General features: G+C 53.0%; 1 protein-coding gene across 1 annotated transcript in view; it reads right to left on the bottom strand.

Moving 5' to 3' along the window:
* Positions 1-723: 723 nt before the first annotated feature.
* Positions 724-26,698, bottom strand: part of SLC12A5 (solute carrier family 12 member 5) — a 29,457-nt gene continuing 3,482 nt past the window's right edge. The window contains 26 exon segments of the mRNA XM_035728880.1: positions 724-3,277; positions 3,508-3,641; positions 3,876-3,890; positions 4,227-4,374; positions 4,377-4,425; positions 4,514-4,636; positions 5,783-5,890; positions 6,778-6,909; positions 7,290-7,459; positions 8,343-8,540; positions 10,380-10,552; positions 11,783-11,887; positions 12,135-12,254; positions 13,208-13,306; positions 13,625-13,743; positions 14,367-14,541; positions 16,222-16,279; positions 16,423-16,521; positions 16,823-16,993; positions 18,593-18,804; positions 19,543-19,784; positions 21,337-21,467; positions 21,961-22,015; positions 23,424-23,570; positions 23,858-23,989; positions 24,305-24,399. Of these exon segments, the coding sequence (XP_035584773.1) occupies positions 3,186-3,277; positions 3,508-3,641; positions 3,876-3,890; positions 4,227-4,374; positions 4,377-4,425; positions 4,514-4,636; positions 5,783-5,890; positions 6,778-6,909; positions 7,290-7,459; positions 8,343-8,540; positions 10,380-10,552; positions 11,783-11,887; positions 12,135-12,254; positions 13,208-13,306; positions 13,625-13,743; positions 14,367-14,541; positions 16,222-16,279; positions 16,423-16,521; positions 16,823-16,993; positions 18,593-18,804; positions 19,543-19,784; positions 21,337-21,467; positions 21,961-22,015; positions 23,424-23,570; positions 23,858-23,989; positions 24,305-24,399 (3,302 nt within the window). The 3' untranslated portion in view covers positions 724-3,185.

Here is a 26,698-nt window from a genome sequence, read left to right as displayed (position 1 = left end):
CTGCAGGGGCATTCCCTCCCAAGGTCAGAAGGTGAGGGTCCCTGATGGAGCCCTGACTGCTTTCGGTCTGCCGTGAGGTCTGCCCCCTCTTGTTGTCCTCCTGTGGTCAGGCCTGAAGACCTGACCCTCGGCTCTCCTCATGCACCCCACCTACTTAGCAGCTTTAGTTAACAGTCCAGAGCTAAAGCCTCCTGGCTAATGACGATGCTGTGTTAAACATCCTTGTTTGTGGTGGACTTTCAGTGTGGCAGCAGTCTGGTCCTCTTAACTCTAGGAAAGGAAAACTACCCTGAAGAGGCCATTGCTGGCCAGTGGAGTGGGGCACTCTCCTGTTTGATTTCGTCTCAGTTGCCACCCTCTATTCTGCCCATTATGTGAGGAGTTGGCAGAACCATAGAGTCACAGAAGCTGTGGGAGCCTGGAAGAGCATTTAATAGCCAGCCCCACCAGGAAACCCTGGGGCAGGTGTGCTGAAGTGACTGGCCCAAGGCCTCCGGTGGGCTGGGGGTAGCGCTGAGCCTGACCTGCTAAGTGCTGTCCGGGACAGGGCCCCACAGCTGTCAGAACACGAACCAGGCCACCAGACCTGGAGGACCAGCCAGCCGCCCTACTGCCAGTGACAGGGTTTGGTGAGGAGGCTAGGCTCCTGAAGAGCCACTCACCCCTCTTCCCACATACTTACCCTTCCCCCTCGGGTGTCCAAACAGCACATCTCAGGCTGTGAAGGGTATAATAAAATTATTTTTATTGCATTTTGTGCAGACAGGAGTCTAAAAAATACAGTAAAAGCTGTAAAGCATTAAATGGGAGCATTCAACAATAAAGGAAAGAACCAACGCGCTCCTTTCCATATTGGCACAAAGAACACAAGATCAATACTGAGGCAGAATGCGGAATACTGAAACACACTGAAAATTAAAGTCAGGCCTAATAATAGTAATAAATAATCTTGATTTGGTTTGCAACCTCTCCTATTTACAAGGGTGTTCAACTTCATTGCATTGCCCTGCACACAGATCGTCTAAAACAAAAGCGACGCTAGTTAGCACTACAAGTCTATTGAAATATTGCACTCGGAATTAAAGTCACTTGAATGGACATGAGACATCTAGCTACAGTGATTATGAAGATAACTTAGTGACTTAGGATGACATTCATAACAAATATTGCACATGGAGCACAGAAAACTTGGGTTTTGTTGTGGGATGTTTGTCTTCATCAATGGAAACTTCGCTCTTGCCAACCAGACATTCTGGGCCCAGATAGTGCAACTTTGGTTCCCTAATTGGTGTTGATACAGCCCCCTTCCCCTTCTGCCCAACCTACCACTTCAGCCTAGCATGTTCTGCCCACCAGAAGGCTAGGCCCAGCTGTGGTTCTCAGAGGGTGGTCTTTAGGAAGAGGTAGGGGGGTGTGGGAGGGTCAGGTGGGGGGTGGCTGGTGTCCTAATACCTCCAACTTTCTGAAGAGTCTATCTATCTGGCCCCCTCATCAAATCTCAGAGGGCTTGGCCTAACAGGCAGATATCCAGACCTGCCTCCAGCCACACCTGACCCAGTCTATAGATGGCAACAGCTCCAGCTCCCTGCCTTTGGGCTCAAAGGGAAGGAGGTGGTGAGGTCAGGAGTACCCAGTACCCCCAGCTCTGGGAGGTGGACAGGATGTCTAACTAGGTGCAAATGTCAGGGCCCTGGGGCTGGAGGTACTGAACCCAGTTTCAGAGGGCGCTGGAACGAGCATGCGGTGCCTGTCCCCCTTAGTAACGTGCCCTGGGGGAAGGGAACCCGCCCAATGCGCCTTCTCTAGGGATAGAGGGCGCCTCTGACCGGGCTGCTTGGAGCAAAAGCGCCAAGGATTGGAGTTGGAGAAGCCAAAGATCTTGGGTCCTAGTTGGAGGAGGGCAGAGAGACGCTAAGAACAAAAGCACGTGGCGACTCCAGCCCAGGTGCCTGGGAGACGCAGCTAGAGGCCGCTGCTAGGCAGCGAGGCCGGGTCCCGGGACGCGGAGAAGGCGGCTGGGTCCCGGCGGCCGGAGCCGCCAGCTGCCGGATGGGGACAGGAGAGAGAACATCAGGGGCAGAGCTGGAGCCTCCCCGGTGGGTATGGCCCCTAAACCCGAATCGCCCCCCTCCTCCCTCGCCTGTCCCAGGGACGCAACTCCGGGGAGGGGACGCCCTCCAGCTCCCCAGTTTCAGTCTTTGGCGACGAGCCATGGGATAGGGGGAGCAGGCGACAAGCCGACGAGGAGAGACGCAGGCTCCCCCTGCGAAGGCACGGGGGCGGGGCTTCCTCGACCTCTCCCCACCCCCGAGGAGCCCCTCCCCTGCCCTAGCGCCTGCTCGCCGGGAGCCGAGAAGAGGCGGCGCGCTTCCCCGCAGCCGCCGGGAGGCGGATCCAGGAAAAGCCGGACACTGGTCTCACCCCATCTCCGAAAAGAACTCGCGGGAAGGGTCAGAAGCGCAGGGGCGCGCGGGAAGGGCGAGGAGGCGAGAGCGGGGCGGGGGCGCTGAGGGGCCAGGACCACGACTCCCGCCTGGGCCGAAAGCACTTTTGCTCCCAAACTCGCGGACGTCCAGGAAAACCCAGCCTCCCGAGGCCGCCGCCTGCCCCGGGCGCCCCCAGCGGGAGAGCTCGACAGCGGCGAGCAGAGAAGTCCGTTGCGCTTCTAGTCACAGAAATATGGGGACGTTAAAAATACACGCGATGTCTCCTGTACACTATGTATAGGCGCGGCCCCGCGCGGAGGGGCGGTGGATCCGGCCGAGCGCGGCCTCCCCAACCGCGCGCCCTCCAGCCGCCGGGAGCCGGGCCCGCGCCGGGGCGCTGAGGAGGACCGGGCGGGGCGGGGGAGAGGACCGGGCCGCGAGGCCCGCGGGGGCTCCTCACGGCCCCGCGCCTCCGCTCTCCGCGCCTCCCCAGCCTTATTGCAGGGTCTCCTCCCACGCGGCGAGGCCGAGCCCGCGGAGCGACGCGCCAACGGGGCGCTCGGGCTCCGGTCTCCGCGCGGGGCGGTCCTCTCCGAGTCAGCCCCGAGCGGCGTGGCCTCCGGGCTTCAGGCAGCGGGGAAAGGGGCCAGGGCGCGGGCACAGGGTCTGTATGTAAACGGTGACAGCGGCGGGGGGCGCGGCGAGGGCTCCGGGGCCGCCGGCCGGGCGCGCTCGGGCCCGGGTGGCAGGTCCTGGCTCTCAGGAGTAGATGGTGATGACCTCGCGGCCGCCGCCGCGGACCAGCATCACCCGGTCCAGGTGCTCGGTGAGGACCTCGAGGAACTCCATGTCTGAACGCGCGTCAAGGAGAGGGACCGTCCCCTTCCCCTCCACACACACCAACCCCCCCCCCCACACACACGGAATGGGGGTTGCGATCGGCGCCAGGGAATCCTGGGCCCGCGTCCGGGTCCGAGGTAACTGAAGCAGGAACGGGCTCAGCTCTTCCATCCCAGGGCTAGGACCCGGGCCCCCTGACGTCCGCCTCGATCCCCCACCCTCCACTTTAGGTCCAGGATACAGTTTTCGTCACCGTTGCGGTTGCGCGGAGGTCCAGGCATGTTGAGCAAAACCAGCTTGGCATCCCGGGATTTCTTCACGATGACTTCGTTCAGCCGCACGGCCGTGTGCATACGCCGCACGTTGGACTGGTTCCTGGGGGGGCGGGGGGGGCAGAGGGGAGGAGGGCGTATAAGCAGGAACCGGGAGAGCTGGACCCAGTACCCTCCCAGTCCCAGGCGCACTGGGCCCACCCCAGGCCTCCCGAGACTGGGCCATTCAGAGACCCCAAAGGTCAGGACCACGAACTGAGGGTTCATGATAAAGTGAGGAGAGCAGGGACCCTGGCCAACCCAGAAGAGAGAATAAAAAAAATCCTGAAACACTTACAAATTCTCCCACTCCCTTCAGGAAACAAGAGAAGCAAAGAAGAACAAGAGAGGGGTCAGAAGAAGGAGAGACTGACGACTTGGGTCACCATCACCCCCTACAGCCCCCCCCCTCGCAGTGCATACTGGTCCCTTCCTCCCAGCCACACCCCTTTCACTTTTTCACTGCCTACACCTGGGAGTGCTGACCCTCAGCAATTAGCCCAACACCCCAGTTCTCAGATGGGAAAACCCAGACAAGATTTGGGCTGGGTCTTGGACCAGGACCTCCTCTGCTCCTTTGCTCTGTCATGGGGAGCAAAGACCCCGTAGGCTCACCCCAGCCCCCAACCCCCAGCCCCCAGGTCCCTACGGCTTCATGCTGAAGAAGTCCTTGATGCCCTCGGAGGAGACGGGACTGGGGCCCTTATTCTTCTCTGCCACCGACTTGTCCTTGGTCCAGGTGAGATGCACCTTCTCAGGATCTGCCTCGCCCTCCCCCTCAGGCTCCTCCCCGGGGATGGAGAGCTGCTGGGGCAGCTGGGAGCGCTCTGGTCATGGATCAGCTGCACCTGAGAGATGAAGGGGCAGCACGTGACTCCTTTAGAGGCCAAAGGTTCTGCCCCCACCGGCTGGGGCCAAACCACCCCAGCTGCACACCTCCTCCTCTGGCTTCTCCTCACTGTCACCAGCTGTCTCTTCTGGGACGTTGAGGCGGAGCCGAGTGTTGGCTGGATTCTTTCTCCGGATTGAGCCACGAGACTCATCTGTGATACTCTGGATCTAGGGAGTGACACAGGTTAGGACCAGCTCTGCTGTCACTCATCACCCATGCCCTGCAAAGAGCTATGGCCAGAGCTGATGCTCTGTCACAGACGCACGCTTTTAGAAACTGTACCAGCTGTTAGAATATTGCAGTGTTTCTATACCAAATACCCCGCTCACCTGGCCACTCCAACTCATCTCCAGAACCCCTGATCTCCCCACCCTCCAGCAACCAAAGGGTTAACACTTGGCCCCTGCAGGGCTCTATCTTAGCATATGGCCCAGGGCCAGTTCTGAGTGGCCAATGCACTTGCCATTTCTTACTTTTTTTACTATCACCCCTGGACAACATTCCTGGAGTGTTCATCCTTCTCAGCTCCAAAAGGTACCCATCACCCATTCCCCTGAGGATCCATTAACTCCATCTGAGAAATACAATATCCATACCCGGGAGACCCCCTCAACCATGGTCTGTCACCCTCACCTACAGGATCTGCCACCCACTCCACAGGCACCCTCTCACCTGCCCCCAAGAGCTCTTCAGTCCCCAGTCCCAGAGTACCATCATTCATTTCCCCGAGGACTCTACTCCCTGAGGTGGGGCTTTCATCCCAACTCCCGGGGACTAGTGGTCCCACCTTACCCACACCTGGACGATCTGATACCCATACCCCATGGGAAGCTCATCATCATTGTCCCCAAGAACTCCCAACCACATCTTAGGAGGTGTGCCCCCAACTCCCACCATTAGCTACATCCCTAAATATCTGTCTGTTACCCACTCTGGCAGGGTCTATCACAAGATCCCTTGTGCCCCCGACTCTCGCAGCCCACGCCCCTGAGGAATCATCATCCACACATATTTAGCTTCCACTGTTCTCCATTGGGCCCCAGAAGTCACATACAGAGGGGGAAATCTGTCACCCAGGCCAAAGCCCTTGGCATCGTGGCTGGCAGGCTTGGTAGGTGCAGCTGCAATGTGCCCCTGCTGCTAGGAAGCCCAGTGCTGGGAGGTGGGCTTGAGGGGGAGAAGAGTGGTGAATAACGCTCTAAGGTGAAGGCCGTGCCAGTGGCCAGGAGTGTGAGCACTGGGCCCTCCTTACTGTGCAGACCCAGAGCAGGCAGCAGCTTGAGGCTCTCAGAGCCCAGCCAGGACAACCTCACCTCCCGCTCGCGCTCATTCTTGGTTAAATGCATCTGTTTGAGGATCTGGGAACGCTGTTCCATCACCAGTGTCTTCTCGTAGGTGTAAGCCGAGATGTCACTCTCGTGCTGTGGGTGGGCAGGGACAGGGGCAGAATGACGGGGGGGCAAGGGAGGAAAGCATGAGTTCAGGGGCAAGGCCATGGGAAGGGAGGCAGACCCCCTTCCTTCTGCCAGCCTTGGGTTTCTCTATCTAATGACCTAGTTTAACCAATAGCTGTGGGAGGCAAGGACAAAGCAGAGGGCAATGCTCCTTGAAGGCAATGCAGCTCATTCGCTCCTCAGCCCAACGCAGGACCAGGCGTATGAATGGGTGAATTAATGAATGAGTAGATTAATTAATTACCTGAGTGAATAGAGAAGGGGAAGAAATTTTATAAAGGAACAGTGATGAATGAGTACGTACATGGATGAATGGGGGGTTGAGTGAATGAATACATTAATGAATACACAGAGGGATGGGTAGATGAATAAATAAACCGAGGGAAAGGATGGATGAGAAGCTCTATAGTATCATCTCAAGCCACGTGGACTCTGAAGCCAGCTTGCCGGAGTTTGAATCCTCGCTCTGCCACTTAGTTGTACTGTTGGGCAAATTACTTAACCTTTCTGTGCCTCGACTTCCTAATCTGTAAAATGAAAATGCTGATGGTTGTATCTATTTCATTGGTTGCTGTGAGAATTAATATATATAAAGTGCATGAGACAGTGCCTCACATATAATGACATGGCTATTCTTATAAAGGAGAGAGGGAGGGATGGACAGATGGATGGTGGGTAGACTGACTCTTGGGTGACTATGTGAGAGGCTAAGAGGTGGATAAGGTGCGGAGGGGGATCCACCATCATAAACTGATATTTTGGGGGTTGCCCTATTGATGCTGGGGCCAAGAGGAAAGAGGGCTAGGTAGGACCCCAAAACCTCAGAGGTGTCTCCTGGGCTCCTGGGCACTCACCATCTCCACCACCTCGACCTCCGCGGTGATACGTAAGTGGTACAGAAAGGTAGTCAGGTCCTTCTTCATCTGGATGCTATTGTCGTCCATCTGGGCCACCGTGAAGATACGCATCTTGCACTTCCGCCAGACCTGGAGGAGTGAAAGGGGACCCAGAAAGGTCCAGCCCAGATGCAGTGCAGAGACCCAGATCCAGAACCTAGAGAGAACCCTGTCCCTCGCCCTTCCCGCCCACTTTCCCACGCCTACACACAGACCCGAAATCCTCTATCTCAGCGGCCACTCCCTACAAAACCTCCCCTGCTTAGGTAAGGGTCCCCCATTAAAGCATCCCTTGCTTGGGTTAAGCATTGCTCTCCTTTACAATGCAAGGTGTTGCAAGAGGAGACACAATCAGTTCCCAGCATCTCAGGATAAGGGGGGTGATCAGCCCCCTTTCCCCTGAGCTCTCAGGGAGGAACTCTGGGGGAGGCAGGCCCTGGGCAGAGCCCGTGAGCCATGCCCGCCCTCACCTTGTGGTGCCGCAGCAGGAAGGGCAACAGCATCAGCATGCCACCATCATGAACGATCCACCAGACGTCGATGCTGCCCTCAGAGAAGCGCTCAGGGTTCCCAGGGAACATGGAAACGTTCTTGGTGACCAGCAGGGCCAGGTGACCAGCTGTGGTTTCCCGGACCAGCTCTGGGCAAGGCCAAGAAGAAAGCCAGATGGGAACAGAGTGACCCTGGTCCCTTTCCCGCACCATGCACCTGCCACGGAGGCTCCTGGCACCCAGTGCCCCGCCCCGCCCACCCCCAACCCCGGCCTTGGATGGAGTCATCAGAAAACCAGCATCCTTGTGGGTCTCATCATTTAATTGTTGTTTGGATTTGGGAAAGCCTCTCAACCACACTGGGCCTCAGTTTCCCCACCTGTTGAGTGGCAACAACACCACCTGCCCTTCCTGACTATTAGGAACTCTCCTGTGCATGGCCTCGTTTATCCTCCCAACTGCCAACTACGCCCCACTTATAAAGGACACAGGATAGCCTGGAGTCACCAGGGCAGCCTCTAGGTTTACCAGCTGTGTGACCTGGAGCAAACACCTCGATCTCTCTGTGCCTCCGTTTCACACCAATAAAGTGGAGGAGACAGGTAATAGCCCTCACGGGACTGCTGACAGAATGAGAGGCTTAGAGTCTGGCACACAGAACATGGTCTATAAATGTTAGTTATTATATTACTACCAAGGAACCCAGTGCTCAGAAAGGGTGAGTCACTTGTGAACCATCACACAGCGAGGCAGGGCCAGAGGCGAGATTTAGACCCGGGCCTCTCTGACTTCACCGCGGTAGCTCTTTCCACTGCCCTCCACTGACTCCCTCCCAGGGCCGAGCCAGCTCTGCAGGGCCCAAGACTATCTCCTTCACACATGAGTCCCCGGCACCTGGCACAGCGTCTGGCACGTGGCCAGCTCCAAACACCAACACCTGCGGATGCAGAATCCGCACCTGTCACGTCTGGGAAAGAGTGCCCGGGCCCAAGAAGGAGAACCTGCCACCCATCACTGCCCACACTGTGTTACCAATGAAGTTCCTCCACGTCTGATGATCTTCCTTCTGCCGCCAGTTGCGGGGCCAGCCGACCAGCACGGTGTTGTGCTGCAGGCCCCCGAGGCCCCCAGACTGAATCAGGTGCGACACACCGTCACGCAGATTGGAGGAAATCACCACCTGGCAGAAGCCCTTCACTTTCTCTGCCTCCATCAGCGCCGCCGGATGGACTGGGGAAGGGGGTGGAGTGGTAGCATGTCAAACGAGGATGAGCCTCAGGCCTCCCTGGCCCTGCATGGCCCCTCGTGGCCTCCCTTCCTCCTGTCTCTCCCCTCCATCATCCCCATCTTCCTGAAGCTCAGCTCCGATCATGTCAGCCCCAGGCGGCAGAACTGTGCATGGTTCCCCATCACCTGTGGCCCCCATTCCTTGCTGATCCGTCAAAGCTTTCCATGACCTTACCCTGCACTTGCCCCCACCCTGCCATCGCTCACAGTCCCCCTGCAAGCCCTCCAGCACCGCCCAGCCACCTCCCCCACTGTCCATTCCACCCTGCCCGAAACCACTCCCCTACCCAGACCTGAATGGAACTGGGCTCCCTGCATGCCCAGATGATTTGCTTTGAACGACTTTTAAAAAATTAGCATGAATGATAAGCATTTTAAATGCACATGCCACCCACACTATGAGGGTAGTGTTCTTCTTACTCTCATTTTATAAATGAGGAAATTGAGGCTCAGAGGAATTAAGACTTGCTTAAGGCCACCCAGCTAATGGATATCATTGTAGGGGCTCAACTCCAGGGCTCTGACTCTATCCCACACACTCTGGACCACTACCCTGATGTCAAACAGAGCAGGGCTTCAACTCCTACCTCTGCCGCCTCCTAGCTGTGGGACCTTGGGCAATCACCTAACCTCTACGAGCCTCAGTTTTCAAATCTGTCAAATGGGGATCATGACAGCTACCTCATGTAGCAACAGGAAGAATTACAAGACATGATGTGGGTAAGGTAGAATGCTGCCTGACAGATTGTAAACACTCAACACATTCTATTACTCTGATATGAACTCTAGTGAAGCACCTATCAACTGCAGACAGGTTTGAGAGCCTTCTGGGTATGTTCCATCTTCCCATTAGCCTGGAAGCACCTTGAGGGCTGGGATTTGGTCTCACAAATGCCCCCATCTCCCCATGCCTGGTACGCAGCACATTCTCAGCCACTGCATGTTGAAGGAAGCTGACCAGTGGAAGCCTCCAGCTCTGGGCCTCGACAGATTGGTGTGAACGGCCCAGTGAGGCAGAAACAGCAACTGTCACAAGCCATTAGGGGTGCCCCTCCCCATCTCTCCTCACCTCCCTCCGGCCCCTTTCCTTTCTCCACAACTAGTCACAGCCCCAAAGGGAGAGAGGCCTGGATCGAAGACAGAACCCACTTCCTCTGCTACCCACCAGGTTCCAGAAACCTGTTAGTGCTCCATCCTGCACAAGCCTCTCGCCCCTGCCCGCACTGGCTCTGGACTCTGCTCTGAGAGTATGGACCATGGATGCGGACAGCAGCAGGGGACCCAGAGCCAGGGACCCAGGCTCAAATCCTGACTGTGCTTCCAGCCAGCTTTGTGGCTGTCAGCAAGCTGCCTTCCCTCTCTGGGCCTGTTTCCTCCTGTGCTCACACTGCCAACTCTGCGTGGCGCGGGGATCGAGAGAATCACGGATGTGAGAACACGCTGAAAGATGTATACTTGGGCAGGGAGAAGTCTGGAGTAGGAGTCAAGCAGTCCTCATTTGAGTCTCTGTTTTCTGTCCTTAGACAAATGCTCTGACTTCTCTAGGCCTCAGTTTCCTTATCCATCAAATGGGCACTTTGGGCTCTGATGGTCTTTGGTTCTGAGAGCTGGATTCTAAGGAACTCACTCTCTGAGCCCTTAGATTCCTGTTCTAAGGAAGATGACAGAAAAGCCTGAGCCCCCTTTGATCCCAAGGGTGGGAGGGAGGGCAAGTGTAAAGGGACAAGGGCTGTCTTCCTGAGTGCCCTGCCCTCCCCTCTCCCCACCAGGGTCTCGGCTCACTCACCTCCTCTGCCCGCTGGGCCTGAGGATGGTTGTCCAGAAAGGTGCCCTCCAGGACAGAGCCCACAATGGTCAGGCCCTTCCCCGCCTTGAGCTGGGAGGTCAGTGAGAGAAGCTGTGGGTGTACCACGTTCTGGTCTTGGTCCACGCGCACCAGCACCAGCAGCTGTGGCCTGCAGAGGATGCAAGGTGGGCCATACAATACCCACCCAACCTCCACCCACTGTACACCACACACCCACGCACCATAAGCCAGTGAGTTTACTAGGCATCCGTCCTCTATACCCCCATTCCCTACCCGTCCACCTAAACATCCATCCACCCATCCATTTCCTTAAACATCAACGCATCCAACCAGCTCCCACACAGCCACCCATCCACCCACCCACCCACTCATCTCTCATCCACCTCACTTATCCATTCACCCACCCATCCATTTTATCCGTCAGTCACCCACTCGTATCCATACTAATTTACCTATACATGCATTAGTCACCTAATTACCTGACATCCACCTGCCACCGTCCGTTCACACATTCATCTGTCAGCAGTCACCCTCCGATACATATAGACACTTGGCCATCGACCCAACTATTTATCCATTCATTTCCTTTTTCATTTGGCTACCCCATCCATCCCACTGCCCAACAGTTTAAGAGCATTCTCTAAGCACTCGGGGCTAGACACTGTGCCAAGCATTTAAGAATTCACAGACAAATAAGGCAAAGCCCTGGTCTCTGGAAGCCCCAGTTTAGTAGACATCAGCAAGTGCAGGCCAACAATGTCCTAGGCATAGTTCAGAGTTCAGGCCCTCCTCTCGGCCAAGTGACTTGAGGGAAATGAGTGAGGGCCGGGCCCACAGAACCGTCAGCTAGAAAGCACCCTGGGTTGAAAGGCGGGAGGTAAAAATTCTGCTTCCAGTTCTGCCTTCCATGGCCTCTGAGACCCTCTCTGGCCCCTGACTTCCACCCAAATAAAGTGTAGAGATTGTTCTGAATCTCGAGATTTCTAGGAGCCCCCATAACTCCCCAGGTGAATGCAGCCACCTCCCCCAGAGTAAATGCTACACGATATTACATTCGTCTGTCTCTGTGTGGGCCTTCTCTGTGGAACTGTTAGCTCATTAGGTCCCCACAGGCTGGAAGGGGGCCTGGCACATGGCACATACCCTGCATTCATACATTTTCTAAACACACGATGGAATGAACAGAGGGATGAAGAGAGGGTAGCTCAGCCCGGCCCGGGGGCTGTAGGTGGGAAAAGTCAGATGAGGCTCGGCTAAGGAGGGGAGGTGAAGGGCAGCCCATTGTGGCGGGGGACAGCATACACCCAGCAAAGCTGGTGAGGAAGGTCAGACGCTGCTCCCTTCCCCTGGGCCCCTCCACATGTGCCTGGCCACTTACCTCCAGTTCTTGGTATGTGGGGGCCCTTCCTCCAGGCGTAAGAGGGCGTAGCGTGCTGCACTGAGGGACAGGCCTCGGATCCCGTCGCCCCACTCCTTCTCAGCCCTGGAGGCCCGAGGGAATCAACCAGGGGTGTCAGAAAGACCCATGCACACTGAAGTGGCCGCCCCAGGGCAGAAAATGTGCAGCCATTCTGTCACCTCCTTTTCTCGAAGCTTCAGCCCCTCCCTCAGCTCCTGTCCTCTATCCTGCAATCCCACACCTATCACCCCTTTCCCTCCCCCACTCTTACCTCATCGCCACCCCCTCCCATCCCTTAGCCTCTCCCAGCCCTCCCGCCCCCTGTGCTTACCCACGGTACTCGATATACTTGTAGATAAGGCCAGCAATGAGCATGGCCACCAGCGCATAATACCAGGAGCAGATAAACATGAGGGCCAGGCAGAGGCTCATGCCCAGGAAGGAGAGTGTCCTGGAGAATGGGAGGAAGACCCAGCCTCTGAGCCCTGGCAGGACTGTCACTGGTGCTGGGGTTCAGACAGCAAGAGTTAGATGGGGTAGGGCCTGGGCAAGCACTGGGAGGTCTAGGGTTGATCAGGTCTGGGGGAGCTCACACCATCATCTCCATGAGCAGCACCATAGGGATATGGGACCTTCTGGATGAATGAGCAGCCACAGGCAGGGCACCACCCCAAGCCCCACCCAACTCTTTGTCTCAGTGCCTTCTTAGACCCTGCTAGACCACCCTGCCTGAGGGCTTCCAAGGCAGAGGTCTCTGGAGAGAGCTGTAGGCAAGATCTCCTGGTAAGATTGTGCCCCCAGGAAAAGGTGACTGGCAGAGCAGGAGCACTAAGATGGGAGTCAGGCAGCCCGGATTCTAGTCCAGGTATGCCATAGTCTTTCTGGGTGACTTGGGGCCAGTCCCTTCCCCTCTTTGAGCCTGTTTCCTTTCTGTAGAACAAGTATGGTCATTCCTGCCCTGTCGGCCCCACAGGCCAACTGTGAAGCTGAAGGGCCATAAAGTGAAATGATCAGAGCCCCAGGCTCCACGTAATAAGCACCTTCTGGTCACTAAGCCCTGTAACACTCACAAGAGCCCCATGAAGTCAGGGCAGTTGTCACCACCATTTCGTAGCTGAGGAAACCTGATGTTTCCTCTTCTAGTCTGTAAGATGTTGAGCATGATGCACAGGGGAGGGATCACAGCCAAGACTGTAGATGGCCATGTTATATTACTATCTGTGATTAGAAGGAGACCCTCTCCAGAACCTTTCTCATGCTAGTCAGGCTACAAAAACTGAAGAAATGGGCTCTCTATTTAAGTTTGGGATTCTTAGACCTCAGGGAAGGGCTAGGGTGAGGTGGGGGTTGAGGTGGAGACGAGAGGGTGGTTCCATCAGGAAGGGAAGGGGACAGGGCACCCACCAGTGGTAATAGCGAAAGCGTGGCCTCCAGTTGGGTGTCCTCAGCAGCGTCTGCACTGCACAGGCCAGGTTCACAAACATGTAGCACATCAGGAAGAACCTAGAACACAGAAAAGCCCCAGGAGAGACAGAGATGCAAAGGGAGGCAGAAAGAGAAAGAGAAACATAAAGAAAGAAAGGCGGAAAGAGGATAAGAAATTGGAGAGGTGGTCAGATCACTTTCTGGTGCTTAGGAAGGGATTCAAAGGCCAAATCCCCTTACAACACACCCTGGCACATGTGGGAATGAATCTCCATATAACAAAAGACGGACCATTAAACAACTGGGTGGGCTACCCAGGGTCACAACTGGAAGATCCAGGTAGAGAGACACCCCCTTCCCCAGAGCTGATGGGGAGGGCAAGAGGCCAGCACGCACATAGAGAGGATGGGGGCGACCTCGTCGAGGGATGCAATGAGGATGCCGATCTCGCAGATGCAGGCAGTCAGGAGCAAGGCCCACGTTGGCTCTCCATTTGCTTTGCCATGGCCAAAGACCTAGGGACACAGCAACCATCATAGAGGTCTGAGATCTTAGAGACTTCTCGTCTCTCTTCTCCAGTCTTGGGGACTAGTGCAATAAAGGCAGGACTCCCCTAACCAGTGAGGAAGTAGGGAGAGGATGCTGTATTCCTCACCCTTTAGGGGTACCCAAGGGGATGCCAGGCTTTGGCTGTGTCTCTCCCACTCTGTCATTGGTACCTCAGGGCAATGAAGTTCAAATGATCCCTTAAGGGGAAAAGAAGCACCTGCGGGACAGATGGAGAAGAGCTACAGGGGCCAGCAAATGGCCGTGACTGTGTGCTCCATAAATCTTTTTTTTTTTTTTTTAAGCACCATGGAGAGAGCCACACTTTTCTTGCCCTTTGGCTGCCTCCCTACCTGATCACTCAGCCAAAGGAGGGCCATTTATTTCTCCCCTAAGAGCAGACAGCTCTGCCCAAAGAGATGGCACTGCCATGGGCCAAATCCCAAATAAGGCACATCCATTCTTCTTAGTGGTAGTGCAGAACGGAAGGGCCCCAGGGGTCCTTGGCTCACTGGGTGGTCTCTCTGGGCAGTGGCTTGGCTGGCTGGTGTAGTGGTTGGGCTGCTCTTCCCACACTCCATCCCCCACTGACCTGCAGGAAGGGCACTATGCCATCCCGGGAGATGGCCTGCAGCAGGCGTGGGGCCCCCGTGAGGCTCTGCAGCCCAGCCCCACAGGTGGAGAAGAAGGATCCGATGACAATGACCCAGGGGGACGGCCAGGCCAGTGTGCCCACCACCAGATTGCCATTCACAGCTTCACCAAACCTGGAATGAAGGGACAGGCGATGCTGGGTGAGCAATGCTGCCGCAATTTCCAAGGCACGTCTCCCACACTGACCTCAGGACCAGCTGTATGCCCACTGCGGGACTAGGCTCTAAGGGAGCAAGGGGGGAGAAAAAGCTCCTAATGCCCTGGGCACTTTCTGTCTGTGTGACCTTGGGCAACTCATTTAACCTCTCCTTGCCTCAACTTTCTCACCTGTAAAACAGGATCATTATAAACCCATCTCATGTGATTGGTGACAAGACAAAAGGAGATAACACAGGTAAAATGCTCAGCACCATGCCTGGAACCAGATCCTAAGAGTGATTATGGTAAATGGTCAATTGTGTAATATTATGTTAACCTGGTAAAATCTCTTAGCTTGTTAGAACCTGTGTCTCCATCGGAAAAATGGGGTCCTGACCTCATGGCGTGGTCATGGTCGTGTGGTGTGAGAATCAAAGAAAAGCATTTTCTAACAACGGCATTATCTTAAATTGAAAGATGCTGCCTTGGTTGGTAGAGCGAGCCCTGTGACTGGAGTGTGCAACCAGAGGTTATGCTCAAATGGGCCATTGCTGAAGGACTACAAGAATCAGATGAAGCGTTTTACTGGATGACCTGCTGAATCCCTTGCAATCCTGTAGGAGGTCTATGATTAAATGAAATAAGCAGAGATTAAGTTGCCCTCAAAAGTGAGTAAGTGTAATATATGTAAATTGTCCATTTGGCCAGGTCACTCCCCTGCTTAAAACCTGTCAGGGTGCCCCTGATTTTCTATAAAATAAAGCTCTAATGTGTCCTGCTACCAAAAACCAGGCTTCCAGGACTGGCTCCAGCCTCATGTCCCCATTCCCCACCTTACAGAAGCCAGGACAGCACCATGGAAACTGTCTTCTGTGACGAGACCTCCTACCTCACCCTGCTGGTGGTGCATGCCCACACCCTTCAAAAGTGTATGCTCCAGCAGCTCTGACTTGCTTATAGCTACAGGCACCCACGTGCACATGCACTCGTGCACACACACACACACACACACACACACACACACAGCTGTTTCTCTCCTCTACCCTTGTTCATGTTGTTCCCACCACCTAAAATGCCTTTCCTACTCCTAGTCACCTAAGTAATCTCTAATCAACATAAATGAGAAGGATAAATATGAAAATGTGTGTGAGGCACTTCCAGCATCACCTCCTCCTCCCCAGCCCCCCGGGGACTGGATTGCAGTCTCCTGTGCACTACCAGAGCCCCCGTACTTTACTTTAGCCCACTCCTGATGCTCTGCATTCCGAGTCTGTTGTTGAGTATGGTTACCAGCCCCCAAGAGCTCCTTCAGGACAAAAAGCATGGGTTATTTATCTTTATTCCCCCCAGAACTCTGGACAGCGACCAACACATAGACATTTAGGAAATGTTAAATGGGTTAATAGATTTTAAAGAAAAAAAAAAAAAAGGAAAGTAGCATTATCCTCAAAAAAAAAAAAAGAGAGACACTATCCAAGCTTCTTGAGCAAGATAAAATATAATATAAAAAGGTGAATTTGCAAGCAATCCCCTGTGACCTCCCTCCCACAAGTCCCCTTGCACAGGCTCAGCACTCTCTGCTGGGTCTGTTTCCCAGAACTTGGCCCCCTATACCTACCACCCAGGACAGAATCAGCCCTGATTCCCTTACTTACTTGTCCCGCAGGACGACTCCTTCAATGCAGGCCCCAAACAGAACAACGGAGCTGATATCTGTAGCAGAGGATGAAGGAGAATCCCCAGGGTGACATTCCCCCCTTTCTCCTCCCAAGCTAGCTGGGTGAGGCAGCAGCAGAAGCTGCCCTCCCTCCAGGCCTCCCCGCCCAAGGTGGTCCCAGCCCAGCAGTGCAGGATACAGACAGCAGAAGTGGTGGCAATGGCCAGAATGGTGCCAGTGGGAATTGACTTCTGGGCATCCCGTAGGTCCCCAGAGCGGTTAGAACCAGCCATGATCCCTGCGAATAGAGAAGCAGCTAGGACAGGGTCCATAGGAGACCAGACAGAACAAGAAGGAAGGACACCAGCCCTGGAGTCAGGAAGCCTGGGATCTAGTCCTGGCATACCAACTGGTGTGAGAACCTGACCATATTACTTGGCTTCTCCTGGCCTTAATTCCCTCATCTGTGCAATGGGAATCCAGATTGTTGGCTCCTGCCTCTGTGATGAGATTGTAGGACGAAGAAATTCCCCACATCATCATTGACTCTCTACCCATCACTCCCAGGCAGAGTCCTCCCTCTCTGAGCTCCCCTTCACCTGTGACTGAGGGGAAGTAGATGCCAACCAGCAGGGTGAAGTAGGAGGTCATATCGCTGAAGACATAAGGATGGTCCATGTCGACAGGCGTGCCCTCTGCCAGGCCCACCGAGGGCATGCCACGCCTCTCCACAATCACCCCTTTGGTCAAGTAGGAGCTCCAGAGGTTCTCTGTGGGGAGAGACAGGATGCTCAAGAGAAAGACCAGAAGTCAGGGTACTAGAGCTCTAGGGCCAGGAGGTGGGGTGGGCAAAAAAGAAGGGTGAAGGTCAACCGCTTCTCACTCCCCTGGGGGCCTTGGTTCTATTTTATTTCCACTGACATTTCCTAAGCTCCTGCTTTGGGCCAGGCCATGTGCAGATCTAGTCCTTGCCCTCAAATAGTCCTGTCTAGTGGAGTAAAAAACATATAAAGACCTATCTCAGACTGATTCAATATGTCCCAAACTGATCTCAGCACCCAGCCACCTCAAATCAGCTCCTTTTTTGTATCCCTTATCTCACCAAATGGCACCACCATCAATTCAGACAACTTCACTTTGCCTTCAACTGCTGCCATCCCCCTCTCCATTTCAAAACCATCTCCAACTTCTGCCCACTATCCCTTCTAAATATTTCTCAGATATGCCCCTTCTCTCCTGTCCAGGGTTCCCTCACTTCTGCACTATTGACATTTTCGGCCAGATCATTCTTTGTTATGGAGGGCTGTCCTACAGCACTGTAGAATGTTTAGCAAAATCCTGGTTTCCATACATTAGATGCCAGTAAAAAGCATCTAGTTGTGATAGCCAAAAATGTCTCCAGACATTGCTACATGTCTCCTGGGGGGCAAAACAACCGTGGGGGAGAACCACTGCTCCACTCCCACTGACATCACTCCATCACTCTAGGTTAGAAAACCATCATCTCTCACCTGGACTCAGCATTGGCCTCCTCCTGGACTCCTGCCTCTGTTCCCTCTCCCTTTTACCTCATCAATATTAGCAGCCAGAATGAACCTTTAGAAATGATGAGCTGACCATGTCCATCCCTTATTTGAAACCCTTTGGTGGCTCCTCATTGCTCTCAGGACATGGTTCAAACACTTCAACATGGCTTCCAAGGCCTGCCACAATATGGCTTATACCAGCCTCTCCGACATCATTTATTGCCCCTCCTTCCTCTGTACTTTATGCACCAGTCACACCAAATTATTTGTGGTTGGAAGGACACAATATGCTCTTCTCTGTCTGCATGCTTTCAGGCAAGCTGTTCTTCTGCCTTAATTCCTTTATTCCCCTAGTATAACTCAAAATCTCTTATTTTTCCTTCAAAGTCCTCTTCAGATGAGTCTAGGAAGCCTTGTCTTGCCACCTTATACACATGACCACTCCCTCCCCTGTGAGGTCTCTGTTCATTGAATGCACATCTACTCATATCGTAATTTATTTGCTAATACATCTGTGTCTGCCATTAGAGTCTTTGAAGCCAAGGACTGTGACTTATTTATGTCGTATTCCTGGCACTTAGCACAGTGCTGGACACTAAGTAGATGCTTAGTGAATAGCCGTTAAACTGATGACTTTCTTTCCTACTAGGTGGTAAGATATTTGAAGGCTCCTTTTCATCTCTGTTCCTTCATGATGCCAAGGACAGGACATGGCCAGTGTAGGTGCTCAATTAAAACCAATTTCCTTTAAGTGAATCCCAAGGAGAGTTCCTTAATCCTGACCGTTTAACCCACAATCCCTGTAGTGTTCCCTGGACACTAGCCCTCTTCCCTCCCCCAGACCTTTGATGAGGCCACTGGCAGCGCCAGGGATGCCCTGGATCTCCGTGACATTGTTTCGGGTGAAGTACTCATCACAGGTGGCGTTGAGGAAACGGGAGGAACAGAAAAGGCCCCAGAGCCGTGTGGTCACCGTCTCATTTCCTTCCCAAGCCAGCTTGGCACAGACATCAAAGCCATGGCGAGACAGTGTGCGGTTCCCCAGGAGGCAGATCCTAGGGAGAGAAACAAGGGAGGAAGATGGGGGAGGGACATAACCTTGCCTTGGCTTCACAATAGAACCACCGGGGGAGCTCTAAAAAACACAGATCCCAGGGCCCCGTATCCAGAGATTCTGATGTAATTGGGATGGAGCCCAGAATGGGTGTTTTTTCAAAGCTCCCCCAAGTGATTTTAGTATGCAGCCATCCCAAAGAAGCACCGTTTTAGTGCAACGCTATGTTTCAGCACCATGGACAGCAGTCTCTGTGCGTCATCCTGGCAGTGAGATGTAAGGGAGTTTGTCCTTAAGAAAGAGGCAGAACCCACAGAGATCTGTGCCCCTAGATCCTCTCTTCTATGACCTTTCCCATGATCGAGAAGGTGTCCAACTCTAATAAGTTGTCCTATTCCAGGAAATTGTCCCCACCCAGGAAATGCTTCCCTAACATAGAGAGTCATCCCTTCAGAAATCGTCCCACTTCCTTCTTCCTTCCTAAGTCCACCCCATCTGCAAGCAGTTTACCCTCACAGGGGAAACTCTGCCCACCTCCAGAACATATTACCCCACCCTGTAGAGATTCCCCCCAAACCAGGAGAGACTTTCCCTCCCAAGAAAGTTTGCTCTGAATCCACAATCACTCAGATTCTGAGAGATGAGGAGAGGGAGGTCGGCAGAGACTGACACTGCAGACCCTGAAACTGAGCCAGGGAGGAGGAGCACAACGCCTTAGGCTCAGAGCAACAGCACTTACGGGAAGTTGGGTGGGTCGAAGGCAGATTTGATGACCCCGGCATAGATGGCCAGGATGGAGAGGATGACACAACCCAGGAAGACAAGGGCAAACTTGTTGACATACTTGACGCCCACAAATACCACAGTGGCCATGCAAGTGAGCACACAGGTGCCATACACACGCATATTGTTCAACATAGCTGCTGCCTCCCCACTGGCATCTTCTGCCTTAAAAATGGCCATAGCTGGGAAGAGGTAAGCCTGTGGAAAGGGGGCAAGGAGGTCAGGTGAGTGACACAGCAAGAACCAGCTAAGAATCACCCCCAAGGATATAACCCGAAGTGCAGGAAGCACTCTGGAAAAAAATATGCTCATCACAGCATATTTACAATAGCGTAAGACTGGAAATGACATCCACTGATAGGAGGAAATGGGATCATCTGTATTCTTTTTGCACATATGTGTTTTCTAAAATTTCCATACCAAATATTAATATGTTTATATTCATAGAAAAGTTATTTTCACTTGTAAATGATATTTACAAAGGGAGTTTCTAGTTATTTACGGAAACCTATAAAGTTCTATTTTACAAAGCAGAATACAGTATCCCATAGTAAAACAAACAAAAAAAAATAGAAGGAAATACACCAAAATGTTAATGGTGATTTTCTTTGGGCAATTGTTATTTCCCTTTTTACATTTTTGATATTTTTTCAATTTTATGCAATGGGCAGAATTGCTTTTATAATAATTTTTAAGTTATTTAATTTTTTTAAGTCATGGAAGTCTACTATTATCTTCTCAGAATTTAGCTCCTTGGGTCATTTCTTTGCCATCCATTCTCCCTGTCCCCATAGTCCTCCCTTTCTGCCCCCAAACCAGAAGCTGCATCTTTTATTTCTAGTTCTCCAAGACAGTGTGGTAGAGTGGACAAGCACTGGCTTTGGGGTCAGAAAGGCACAGGTTCATATCCCTTCCACATGTTCCTTAAAATCCCTGAACTCTGCTTTCCTCATCTGTAAAAGGGGGACATTATCTAACCCATAGAACAGTTGTAAGGATAAACTAAAATGATAAATTGCAGGCCACGAAGCCTTGATAAGGTAGGGGCTTGGGAAATGTCAGCCCCACTTTCTATATACCAGGAAACCCTCCTCAGCTCCCACCTCCTCCTGGAGGGGCAGGAAGAGCCGAGACCCACATCCGCAGCCTCTCCTTCAAATACTGCCCAGCAACCTGACTTCTTCTCATCAGTCACTACTCCTAACAGGTCTCTTCATTCGGCCCCCTCACATCCTTCTTCTCTTTTGCAACCCACTGGTCATCAGCCCTGGACAATGAACAGCCACAGAGAAATCAGAACAGCCCCAGGCACACAGTAGGCAATCACAAGATGCAGCTATTGTGTGACATTGGTTTTATTATTTCTACCATGATTTTACTCTTATCGACCCACCTCTGCCACTTGGTAGCTGAGTGACCTTGAGCAAGTCATGTCACCTTTCTGAGCTTCTCATTTGTAAAATGGGCATAATAATACTTAATCCTCATGAGGATTCAAGATAATGACTGTAAAGCAACTGGAACTCTGCTGAGAGCACTGTGGGTGCCCAATGAACGACAGCTGCTCACGTTACGTAATTACTGTATCTTGTCTCCCCAACCAGACTGTGGATTCTTTAAAGACAGAACCACATCTGATTTCCCTTTGGCCTCACTGAGGGCTTGGACCTCTCCCTAGGAGGTGTCCAGGGAGCATTGGTTAACTGACTGACAGCCTGGAACCCCACGCCTCCTCCTCAGCCCCTCTCACCAGCAGGATTTCGATGGTGCCCAGGATGTACATGGCCCCAGCAAAGGTAGTGCCCAGGTAGAAGCAAAGGCCCACGGCGCCCCCAAACTCCGGGCCCAGAGACCTGGAAATCATGTAGTAGGAGCCGCCCGCTGCAGAAAGAACCTGGTGTCAGCGAGAAGTTCAAGGGGAGCTGGCCTGCCATTGGGGGCAAGGAGGCTCAGGGACAGAGATGAGAAAGGGGTTGCTCTGGGCCTCATGCCTTACACGCTGCAGCCCTAGGACTGGTGGGAGACTCAGCCAGCCACTCTGAGTGGATTTTGCTGCACTAATTACCATGTTGCTAATTACCCCTCTAAGGAGGTCATGGCTCAGAAAAATAGGATGACAGAGAGGAGGGTCTCAGGCAAAGGGAGATCTCACATTGCCCTGTTCAACCCCATAAACTGCTTCCCTCCTTTCCCCTTAATACCACTGTCCCCACCTACCCCACCAACATCACAGCCCAGCCCCCAGGTTCACAGTATTTTCTCTCTCGGTCCTGACGGCCCATAAAGCCTACGGCTCTATCCCTCCTTCCAACTATCCAGGCCCCCCTCCCGACCATCCAGGCCCCTTTCCCCTCCAAGAAGCCCCATCACATACCAGGTACAACACCATTGGTTGCAATTGCACTCATGGAGATGGCCGTGAGCATTGTCTGTGAGGAGAGAGATCATCAGAGTGGCAGCTAGGGCGGGGGCTGCATTGCCCTGGGTAAAGGCCAAACCTTATACCCCATAAACACCTGCCAAACCCACAAGTCCTTACTGAGCTTCTCCCTGGTCCTATTCCAACTTCTACTCCTGCCAAGTCCTTCTTGTCAAGAAAATCTCTTATTCACCATGCACATGGAAGAATCACAAGCTACTTGTGCTCATCAGAGAGCTCTGGAAATCCCAGCTTGGCCTCTGACCAGCTGTCTGACCTGGGACAAGTCATTTCACTTCTCTAAGCCTCAGTGTCTTTATCTATAAAATAGGTTTGCTGTGTTCCTGCCTAAATGCATACACTGAATCTGATCCTGAGCAGGTATGTGACAAACCCAGACCAAGGGACATTATACAAACTAACTGATCCATACTCTTCCAAAGTGTCAGTGTCATGCAAGACAAAGAAGGAGGAGCTGTTCCAGATTAATGGAGGCTAAAATGAGCTCATAAATGAATATGAACGTGATCTTGAATTTTCTTCAGTTACCGAGGACATGACTGGGACAATTGGCAAAATCTGAATAAGGCTTACAGCTAAAACATGATTAAGGTGTCACTATTAAGACATCATTAAAGTCTCAGTGTTAGTTTCCTGGTTTTGATCATTGTGCTGCAGTTATGTAAGGGAATGTCCTCGTTTTTAGTAAACACATGCTGAAGGATTTAGGATAAAGGGGCATCATGTCTGCAACTTGCTCTCCAATTCAGGGGGGAGAAAAGGTATTTCCAGAGATGGACTAAATACCATAATATGTTAACATTTGTTCTATTCTTGCAAATTTTCCGTATGTCTGAAATTATGTCAAAATAAAAGTTAAAAAGAAATAAAACAGGCGTACTAGCATCAGTCCCGGCTACCACACATGCAGAGGCGGCTCTAGGGTCATGTGTGAGGAAATGGAAACGTGACGAGAAGTAGGTGTTTCGTAAATATTTGATTTTTTTAGGGAGGATGGAAAAGATTCTGTTACAAAGCTGTTTGTGACACATACTCCCATTTTTTGTGAGCCTGGGCCAACCAAAATGTTAACGACTGCGATTTTCGAGGTGCATTTGGTTTCCTTCGGTACGCCTATCTTTTTCATCAATGAACCTGCATTACTTGTGTAATTATACACACACTCACTCACACACACACACAAACACAGATCCAGGTGAAACCTGGTTAGTGGCCATCAGGGACCAGCCTGCGAGAGGCAGGAAGGATCAGACAGACCTAATTTACTCTCAAAGATCATACGCAGTGGTTCCTATAAAAAGCTCAGGTCTCATGCTTCCCCTCCTCCCTGCCCCCACCCCAGGTCTCTGCTCTGCCCCAGCGGTCAGGGGGGTGGGGAGGGGGATGGTGTCACTCACACAGGAGCAGCAGATGAAGACCATGCAGAAGGCCTCCATGATGCCTGCAATGCCCACCACCCACGTGAGTCGCAGGAAGAGAATGACACCGAAGATGTTCTGCAGGCACGGGAGGTACACGCCCATGAAGGTGCCCATGCGTGGGGCCTGCCGAGGAGGCCAGAGTCAGTTCCTGCAGCCCCTCATCACTGCGAACGCCCCAGACCCACTCCTTCTCCCCGTTCTCCATCCCCCACTCTCCTTCTTTCTCCACCCCCGTCCCTTCATCCCTCTTCCCTCTGGTGCTCCCCGCTTCCCTCTCCCCTCTTCCTTCCATCTCTATCCCTCATCTCCCAACCCTTCCTCACCCTCAGCCCCTTACTCCTAAGCCCTCTTCCTCCATCATCCATCCACCTCTCCTTCCTCCCTCCTTCTTTTTTCCCCAAAGTCCTCACCTGCACTGGCTTCTTTTTTCCACCCTCATTGTTTTCTGCCTCTTCATGCTCCCTACTTCCCTGGGGCAGGTTGGTGTAGTTGGCCAGGCCACTGAGCAGGGAGGACACCATGGGGCTGGTGTCCATCTCCTCCTGTGGAGGGAGGGTGGCAGTAGTAAGACACAAGGGCCTAGGGGAGGGACAGGCGAGCTCCTTGGTAGGAGGCCAAGAGAGATGGGGGCAAGGATGGCAAACCACTGGGGCTGGGACGCCATGGGGAAGGAGAAGGAATAGGCATGGGAAACAGGGAAAGAGGGTGGCGGGGTAAGGAGGGGAGTAGCAGGGGTGACGGGAAGGAGAAGGTGGACCTGGGGAGGATGTGGAGAGAAGGACACCTCCTGAGGGAGGGAGGGATGGCAGTGAATGGGGGAAATGAACTGGAGAGGGGGGCACACCCCAGCAACCCACCTCAAACAGGGCCATGTTCTTGCCATCGTACTCCCTTCCCTTCTCTGTGTCAGTGCTGTTGATGAAGGGGCTGCTCTCCTTGGGGTTGCCATCACCTGAGAAGGCAGAGGAGTCAGGGGTCTGGCACCAGCTGGTTGTCATCCCTCTGCTTGCACATCCAGCTGTGTGGCCACTGGAACTCTCTGAACCTCCATTTCCACATCAGAAAAAGCTGGAGCTAACAGTAGCCCGCTGCAGTGTTTTCGTTGGCAGCATGTATAAAGAGCCCAGTGCGCTCCTTGGCACATACTACATTTTTAATGAACGTGTGAGTGTTTCCTTGCTCTTGGGGTCCTTCTTCACTCACCAGGGCACCCAACACTCGTCGGGATCCCCCTCTTGACCATACCTGGGACCATGCTGGTGTTCTGTGATGGAAGCATGCTCTTTCCCAGAGGCAGAGATAGAGAATACTACAGCCGGAGGCCCAAAGGATACTCCACCTCTTGGAGAAGTGACCCATTTGGCATCTCCTATGCTCCTCATGCATCTTCCGTCAACACATATTCACTGGATCTCTCCCATGTGCCAGTATGGGCATGGGGAGGGAGCAGAGAGTAAACACAGACAAGACACTGTCCCTGCCCTCAGGGAACCCACAGGCAAGAGAGATAAACTAGTATCCAGGAATTTCCAACCCAGAGTGGTAAATTCTGTGATAGAAGATGAACAAGGGACTGTGGGAATATAGGAGAGGCATTCGGCCCAGCCTGGGAGGTCACGGAAGCCTTCCCAGAGGAAGTGACGAGTAGGCTGAGAACTGAAGGATGAGTAAGAGCTAGACTGGGAGGGAGGCGGGAGGATGTTCCAAGCAGAGAGAACAGCATGTTCGCTGTCCCAGAGGGGAGAGTGAACAGAGTGGGTCAGAAATGCTGAAAGAAGTTTGATCTGGCTTGAGTCTGAGGAAGGGGCAGGGAGAGAGGGGCTGAAAGGTGGAGACTGACTTATGAAAAGATGAGCCTCAGAAGGTGCGGGCTGGGTCCTTACATGATTAGCAGACCATGTTAAAGGTTTTGGCCTTCATCCAGAGGACAATTGGAAGTCATCGAAGAGTTTGAGGCAAAGAAGTGCCGTGAATGGAGTCATGTTTTAGAGCAATCACTCTGGCCTTTAGATGAAGAATACAGATGATAGTCTGAGAATTTAAGCAATCCAGGCAAGGGCTGATGATGACCCAGACCAGAGCAATGCAGGGCAATGGGCAGACTCAAGAATTACTGGCACATATTTCTATGCCAGATGTTTGGGGACGTGGGAAGGGGGAATCTAGGGTAATGCCTGGGGTTCCTAGCATAGGTTAATGGGTGGGTGATGGTGCTATCTAATAAATGGGGAAGAGAAGCGATTGGGGTGGGGAAGATGCCGAATTTGATCGACGGTAAGGTAGAATAGGACACTCAAGCAAATATGTCCAGAAGCCACTTGGATATACAGAGTCTGGGGCCCAGGAAAGAGGCTGGGCAGAGAAAAGATGAGGGTAACCCATGAGAATAGGTGGAGGAAGTGTGTGAAACCGTGCATCTGGATAAGATCACCCAAGGAGAACGGCTCTTGGGCATCTAGGAGAAGTCCTTTCAAAGAGATATAGGGGACCCCCACAGGCACTTTACCTTGGCTTCAGCCGGCACCCTTTCTCAGTTCCAGGGCTGAATCCCAGTAGTAGACATCTCTCTGGACCCTAGGGAGACTCCCCAATTAACAAATCCCAAACGAAGTTGAGGCCCTATGTATTCCGAATTTCCTGTTCCCTCATCTCCTGTCATGTCTCTCTCCACCTCCATCTTCCCAAATCCTCCCCCATCCCTCTCCTCCCTACCTCCTGGAAACCTTCCTTAGTCTCCCAGCCTGGGTCCATCCCTAGAGCACAACCTGTTAACAAATCCAATCTCATCCTGACTCAAAGTCATTGAAGGGGGAAGGGATGCCTCACCAGCTCAAGGGACACCCACCACCTTCTCCTCCCACGACCTCCACCTCATCCATCAAGCCAGCAACTCTTGATCCCCAAAGGGGCGGGGGGGGGGCACCATCACCTCCTCCTTCTCACATATGAGTTCCTGGAAATGACAAACCTGTCCCCCAGTGAGAATCTAGCACATAATAGAACCTCAGGAAAAAAAAAATCTTTGGAGGCAAATTCCCCCAGGCTCCCTTCCTGACCCCCAGGGTCTCAGAAGAGCTGTCTGGGGCCAGAGAACAGGAGAAATAAAAGAGAAGTGGGTCCCTCCTCCTTTTACAATGCTGACAAAATGCTTCATATTCTCACCACACTATGGTGGGAACAAGAGGGTTGGAGGGGATGAGAACAAATTTCTTGATGGTTAAGGAAAGGGGCTGGGGTCAAGATTTAGGCTC

The sequence above is a fragment of the Zalophus californianus genome, chromosome 8 (assembly GCF_009762305.2).
Source record: "Zalophus californianus isolate mZalCal1 chromosome 8, mZalCal1.pri.v2, whole genome shotgun sequence".
Taxonomy (NCBI): domain Eukaryota; kingdom Metazoa; phylum Chordata; class Mammalia; order Carnivora; family Otariidae; genus Zalophus; species Zalophus californianus.
This window is presented reverse-complemented; position numbering and strand designations above follow the sequence as displayed.